General features: G+C 52.3%; 1 protein-coding gene across 1 annotated transcript in view; it reads right to left on the reverse strand.

Annotated features, from left to right (window-relative positions):
* SHANK2 (SH3 and multiple ankyrin repeat domains 2) overlaps positions 1 to 7,654 on the reverse strand; it is a 682,193-nt gene that overhangs the window by 571,916 nt on the left and 102,623 nt on the right. Inside the window, exon 3 of the mRNA XM_055271428.2 lies at positions 7,185 to 7,403. Coding sequence (XP_055127403.1) covers positions 7,185 to 7,391 — 207 coding nt within the window. The 5' untranslated portion in view covers positions 7,392 to 7,403. The remainder of the gene's footprint in view (positions 1 to 7,184; positions 7,404 to 7,654) is intronic.

The following is a 7,654-nucleotide window of genomic DNA, read 5'->3' on the forward strand; positions in this document are numbered from 1 at the left end:
TGCCTGAAGGGTCGTGAGCACTGCTAGAGGCTCTCACTCAATGACTTAAAGCTTCAGTCCCACTGGAGGGTGAGGCTCAGAAACAGCACTCACTTGGCCAGCAGCAGTAGGCCAGGACAGCAGGGGAGGAGGGGCGGCATCGGGGGAGAAGAGGGGCCGCCCACGTGCTTCTCCAGCACCAACTCCCAGCTGGTGGGCACTGGGGCCTCGGTGCAGACTCACTCGGCAGCTCCTGGCTGGCTCCTCCGGGCAGGGTTCCAGGAACTGTCTCGTGTCCTTGGCTACACAGAGGACTCAGCCCCACACGGGATTTCTCACACGGGAACAGTATCTGCTTTGTTGCTGAGAGCTCACTCCCGGGGGATTTCTGGTTTCAGCCTCCAGGGGCTTTGTTTGTCTTGAACAGAGTGAAGAAAAGTGGTCTTCAGAAGGTTCCAGAAACAACCAGGCTCCCACGAGTGGAGACTAAACCCTGAGGAGGCCCTGACTTTCACGAGGAGGTGCTGTAGGTTAAATCTGGGCTGGAGCAGAGCTGTGGCTCCATCCGTCACTCCAACAGGTCTCCAGTGCCTCTAGCAAAGTGGGCAGAACACCTGCTGGGGAAACAGCCCCTGCCCTGCAAGGGAAAGATTACCCTGCCAAGGAAAGCGTCAAACAGGCAGGGAGGCAGGACCCGGCCAGGTGTACAAGGCCCCTGATCTTCCGACACCCTTGCCCCAGTGCCGATGGAGCACCTAGCTGGCCGAGATGACTGCGGCCTCCCTTCTACGTGGCTGATGACAGCCTCCGAGTGTGGATAGCACCAGCAGGAGGGTGGACCCAGGAGAACAAAAACAGTAATGGGCCCCTTGTGGGTGCTCCCCGGGCTGGACGCAATGGCTCACTTCACAAGTGGTGTTTGTGTCCTGACAGGTGGAACCCCAAGGCTCAGACCTGACCCTCACCCAAAAGTGTAGAGTGAATGGCGAGGGGGACGTGATTCTGACTCATGCCAGGACAACTGGGGCCGGGGCTGCTTCCCACGCAGCGCTGCCTGCTGGCCGCCTTCCTGCCGGGAATTCGATTTGCAGGTGCAAATCAGCCCAGTACCAAGCAGTTGGTGGCATACCCAATGCCAGCATCCCAGAGCTTCCATCCAGCAGATTTCAAGGCCCAAGGCTGGATGCCCCCAGGACAGTGGCTCTGCCCCTCACTGGCTCTGAAGTCTGACCCCCCTGTTCCCATATGTAAACTGGGATTAAGCATAAACCCTCCTCATGACTAGGAGGGAGCAGTGGGGCTCCCTGGGCTGGCTGGTGTCCTACGCCTTCCTCTGCCTGCAGATTACACGCTGCGTTCCGTTTGAGTGTATGGGACACATGCCCTGTGGACAGGTGTGTTATCCCTCAACAGAGATGCTCACAGTGCCGTCTACCTCAAGGCTGACAGCACTTTGGGAGGCCGAGGTGGGCAGATCACCTGAGGTTAGGAGTTCGAGACCAGCCTGGCCAACATGGTGAAACCCCCTCTCTACTAAAAATACAAAAAAAAAAAAAATTATCCGGGTGTCATGGTGGGTGCCTGTAATCCCAGCTACTCAGGAGGCTGAGGCAGGAGAATTGCTTGAATCTGGGAGGTGAGAGACAGAGACTGCTGTGAGCTGAGATCGTGCCATTGCACTCCAGCCTGGGCAAGAGAGTGAGACTCCTTCTCAAACAAACACCAAGAAGATGTGACTTTGCTCCTCCTCCAACTTCCACCATAATTGTGAGGCCTCCCCAGCCACATGGAACTGTGAGTCCATTAAACCTGTTTCTCATTATAAATTACTCAGTCTCGGGTAGTTAGCAGCGTCGTTATTACCAGCATGAGAATGGGCTAATACAACGTCTCAGGAGAGACAGGGATTCCAGGCCCTGCACGTGGACCCCATTCTCCCAGCCCTGGGCCTGCTCATCTGCAAAGGCAAACAGACGGCCAAATCTAACTTCACGATGGAGCCAAACGGAACTCACTACGCAAACCAACAGAAAGCCCAAGCTGCTGACAGCCAACCGGGACGAGACGGGGAGAAACGTCAGGGAAGCCACAGGGACCCCACACAGACACAAAATGAACCAAAGCAAGAAAGGCAGCACGCAAACCTCCGACAGTCTATGAGCTGCATGAAAACTCCCCACGATTAAAGGAAGAAAAGCCCCCAAGAATGCCTGATGCCAGGGAGGACAAAAATAAGACAGAAAACCTACCAAACAAACAACTCAAGAGAGTATTTTCAAAAAGAGAGAGTGCAGGGCTGTGGAAACAAACAAAAACTCAAAGGAGCAAGACTACAGTAAATTAGACATCACAAAAATTAGAACGGGTCCAACTGAGAACACAACAATTAAAGGCTCAAGAAAATCGTAGCAGGCCGGGTGCAGTGGCTCACCCCTATGTAATCCCAGCACTTTGGGAGGCCGAGATGGGCAGATCCCCTGAGGTCAGGAGTTGGAGACCAGCCTGGCCAACATGGCAAAACACTGTCTCTACTAAAAATGCAAAAATTAGCCAGGCGTGGTGGCGCATGCCTGTAATCCCAGCTACTCAGGAGGCTGAGGGAGGAGAATCACTTGAACCCGGGAGGCAGAGGTTGCAGTGAGCCGAGACTGCACCACTGCACTCCAGCCTGGGCAACAGAGTGAGACTCTCTGCCAATATAAAAAAAAAACAAAAACGGCAAACAAGCAGAAAAATGCCAAGCAATTAAAGCAATTAGAGAAAAAGATAACAGATATGAACAAGGAAAATCCAATATAGGAATTATTACTATCCCTGAAATAAAGGATCCAACTTATAACACAGAAAAAGTAACAAAATACAGGAAAACATCCTTAAAATGAAAACGTCCTTAAACAGAATCTGCAGAGAGAAAGTTTTTCTAGGAAAAACCAAGAATGCCCAACACCAAACACTTCCTGGTGTAGCAACGGAAGCCACTTCTTTAGGAATCCAGTCCAAAAAATAAGTCACCTATGAGATGGAAAAAATAAATCTATTAGCCTCAAATGTATTCAAAGCAATGTTCAGGGCAAGAAGACAATCAAACAACATCCCCACAGATGGGAAATTGTGACTCAAAAATACAGAGCAGGTTGGGCACAGTGGCTCAGGCCTGTAATCCCAGCACTTTTGGAGGCCGAGGCAGGTGGTTCACCTGAAGTCAGGAGTTCAAGACCAGGCTGGGCAACATGGTAAAACTCTGTTTCTACTAAAAATACAAAAAATTAGCCGGGCATGGCAGCAGGCGCCTGTAATCCCAGCAACTTGGGAGGCTGCGGTAGAAGAATCGCTTGAACTTGGGAGGTGGAGGTTGCAGTGAGCAGAAATCATGCCACTGCACACCAGCCTGGGTGACAGGGTGAGAGTCCATCTCAAAACAAACAAACAAACAAACAAAAAACCCACAGAGGAAAAGAGTTTTCAAGCTGGAGGGAACAAGCTGACATTTTCAAAACACAGCCAATCCTCACTATTCATGAATTTTGTATTGGCGGTGTACCTACTTGCTACAATTTATTTGTAACCCCATAATCAATGCTTTTCGCACAAAACAGCCAAAGGTTTCAGTTGCCCGACATGCGGGTTCCCACAGGAGGGTGAACAAGGTGGTGGTCCGACTTCTTGTCTCAGCTCTCATCTTGCAAACAAGCGTCTGACTGCAGCCCATGGAATGTCATGATTCTCACGTTGTTTGTGCTTTTTGTTGGTGATTTTGCCGTTTAAGAGGGGTCCCAGCAAAGGGCTGAAGTGCTGTCTACTTGTTCCTAAGGCAAGAAGGTTGTGATGAGCTTCACAGAGAAAACCTGCCACAGAAGCTTCACTGAGGCCTGCCTGAGAGTGCTGTTGGCTGTGAGTTCCATGTTAACGAATCAACATTACATATTAAATATGGTATCTTTAAACAGCAACACACATAAAGTAAGATTCCGTATTGACCTATGGTCAAACATGTGACCAGGGGCTTGTAGTAATCGAACACTGCACTTCCTCTGGGAGCAATGGCTGAGGCGTCACTCATTCAGCCTCTGTGGCAACTTTTTAGAACACAAGTACCACGGATAACGAGCATCGACCATCCATTTGCTGAGACAGCACTGCTCTCAGGAACTCTTGCTAAAAAAAACCCCACTGAACAATGAATTCCCTCCAATTAAAGGCAAAACAACAACCAGAAAACAATCTGCCAAAAGAAAAGGCCATTGCGAAGACAAGAGATGGCAGTGATGCCCCCAAGACAGACAGAGTGGCTCTGCGCCCTGCAGGCACAGTGGACAGTAAGTGGAAGGGACAGTGACAGCATGTGACAAGTCACTGTCCACACCCAACAAGGCTCAGGAGGTGGGGGAGGGAATGTGTGTGCATGCGTGAGTGCACCCATGCACACATAACTAGCTACTCATTCACCAAACTGATGACCTTTTCTTCCTGGGCTCAGACCTCCACTGCGTTTCCCAGCCACTCTGCAGTCAGGTGCAACCTCCTCATGAAACCAGGGAAGGTGACGCACTTTATAAGTTCTGTCTCTTCCTCCCTCATCTTCTGGGCAGATACAGAGGACCCCGTGGAGGATTCCAGAGCTCCAGGGAATGGTCCCACTATCAGATGGAAAGAGCCTGGGTCCCTGAATGTCTGTATGGATCAGAACTTCCCTCCTGCCCTTACCAACCCAGGTGGACTGAGAAGAGAGAAAAAAATAAAGCATCTAAGTGTTAAGTGCCTGACATTTGGAGGCCTTTTATTATAGCAATGAGCTTAATTTACTCCTAAATAATATAGGAAGAGGGGACAGTGAGAAGGGGAAAAAAACTGTAATAAAAAACAAAAACAAATTCCAGCCTTCCAGTGTTTCATAATCACTTCTTTTACCTTCACAGATATAGCTGGAAAAAGTCTCTTGTGACAAAAAATAAAATAAAATAAAACAAGCATTTCCTTCACTATCTTTTTCTCCTCTTATATTCAAATAAAATAACATTGATGATGCTTATTTCTTAAGAGTGTGTATGGTTTGAGCCCACACTTACCAAGGTATTTCTATCCATATGCACATCCACCCATTGCCTGTAATCCTGCAGAGGGGCATGTCGGAATGGGGGTCTGCCAAGTGTTGATGTGACCACCATTGCTAAGTCTGGCATTTGTGCTTTCCTGCATTACTTGAACTTTTCATAACAATCATTTATAGCTTTTATAAGAGGCATTAAATAATATAGAAGAAGGAACTCCAAAAGACCACGCCTATCCTCCTGAACAGCTTTTGTACTACCAGGGAAGCCCCTGGGGCCCGTGGCATGGCCAGATTAGCTCTGGGGCATCAGGCCACCCTGAGCTTCCCCGCCACGGGTATGTAATATTTTGGCTTCCCTGGGCCACATTGGAAGAAGAACTGTCTTGCGCTACACATAAAATACACTAACACTAAAGAGAGATCATGAGCTAAAAAGAAAAAAAAAAGTTGCAAAAAAAACCCCTCAGAATGTCTTAAGAGAGTTTATGCATTTGTGTTGAGCCGCATTCAAAGCCATCCTGGGCTGCATGTGGCCCACGGGCCTTGGGTTGGACAAGTTTGTCCTAGACAGTGAAGCCACTTGGCTGAGCTCATCCCAGAAGGCATGTGTCAGCACGTTAGTCCCCCTCAGCCCAGTTAGCTCTCTCTCAGAGGGAGCAGGGCTGGGGGTGGGCTGAGCAGAGAGTCCCTGCTGGACCACAAGCTGCTGGCACTGGGGGAAGAGGAGACACACATTTAGCCCTCACTGGGGACCAGGCCCTGAGAGGTGCTAACCCCAGGGCATCTCTTAGTTCCTCCACAGCACCAGGAGCTGGGACCCTGGATGGGCACCAAGTGAGGCACCAGCAACACTCAGCCAGTAGGCAGCACGATGCTTCCCCGATCTCCAGCACTTGGGCCTCCCTTCCCCATCATGGCTGGGGCCGGGAGGCTATACTCAGAGGTCGGGGTGGATGCAGAGCACTGGGCTCGCACCCTCAAGCACCTACAGCAGCCTACACCACCAGCCCACCTCTCCCCATTCCTTTAACCCAAAGCTAAAATGAGAAGGGTCCTCCCGGCCCACTGAGGCCCCGGGAGATCCTTCTAGAAAGCACAGATGGAGACTGTGAGGAGCCTCACCCAGATGCCCCTCTGAGGCCTAACTCTTGGATGTCTACCATGTCTACTCCACAGCAAATGGACTTTGTACCAACTGCCCCTACTACTGCCACCCCCACCTGTATTCCCCAGGTGGACAGACGGTGTGTGAAATGCTCACAGGCCAACCCTACCAGGCACCTGTCCGCAACCATTATGTGTGCTCCACACTTCCAGCTCTGTCCCACACCTCCGATTTGAGACCACATGTGGCACAGTCCCCACCGTGAGCAAGAGGGAACGTGGCTGGGCGACTGGCCCCCGGCTTGCTCTGGTGGATTCAGGCAAAAGATGAAGCCCCACCCCTTCCTCTGCACACGAAGGTCCTCTTTACAGACAGCCCCAGTTCCCAGGGGCCAATCTCCTCGAGGGAGGCAAATCCAACAACAGGGACCCCCAGGCATAAGGACAGACATCCAGGGCACAGCCAGCGTGGGCCAGGGCAGCCTGAGGGCTCTAGGCGGCACAGGAATGACACTAGGCCCAGGGCTGGAGGGACAGGAGGAGGCAGACAGCAGCCACGCGGGAAGGAGTGCTCCGAGCTGTACCCCCTGGAAGTGGGGGAGCATGGGATGCTGGGCCTCTGGCAGGGTGGAGTCCGGCACCGGGAAAAGGCAGGGCCAGGCCTGAGAGCCTCCTGCACTTGGTGCTAGAAGCCAGTTGTGGATGCACCTGCCACCCAGGTTTTCTCTGTGAGGCCGTGAAACACTCCTCTCCATCTCTAGGACTCTTGCTTCAGGTCTGGCACATAGTAGGTGCTCAGTGAATGTTTGCGGATGGAGGTGGGGACAGTGACAGCAATAGCATGATGTGAGGCCAGCGGCAGCAGGGAGGGGAGGCGGGCACAGCAGGGAGCCTGGGGGGACGGGGGCAGAAGTATGGAGTGAGGAAGGAGCACGGTGTGCCCAGAACAGTCAGGACCGTGGGTCCAGGGAGGACCAGAGCAGCCCTCTGGCGTTCAAGCCACAGGTGACATTGTCCAGATGTGAACCAAAGGGCAGACCACGGGGCTCACCGTCTGCTGCAGGTCATGGATGACCACGCGGATCACCAGCGTGTTGCCCTGGCTCTCCTCCGTCCTGGCACCTCCCGGCTTCTCCGCAGTGGCCCGGATCGTGTCGTAGATGGTCTCTTCTTTGGAGCTGTCTGACTCCGACCCCACGGAGTAGTCGGAGAAGCTCTGGGCCATCTCGTCCTCACTGGATGTTGGGCTGCGCGGCATGGCTGCCTGTGTCTTCAAGGTGGGGAGAAGGAAGATAAAGAACAGGAAATGTGAAAATGAAAGAAAACCCAGGGGCACGGTGGACACTGGCACTGGAACACACGTGGGCTCGGTTTCACAGTCCGTGTTTGCCGGTGTGACCACCAGCCGAGGGCCCCCAGTGTGCACACGTACAGATCCCAGAGGGTGGACACAAGTCGGCACCACCTGCTCCTCCCTGGAGCTTGAGCCAGAGGCGGCAGCCAGGACTCAGGAAAACCCTG

This window comes from Symphalangus syndactylus, chromosome 1 (assembly GCF_028878055.3).
Source record: "Symphalangus syndactylus isolate Jambi chromosome 1, NHGRI_mSymSyn1-v2.1_pri, whole genome shotgun sequence".
Classification (NCBI taxonomy): Eukaryota; Metazoa; Chordata; class Mammalia; order Primates; family Hylobatidae; genus Symphalangus; species Symphalangus syndactylus.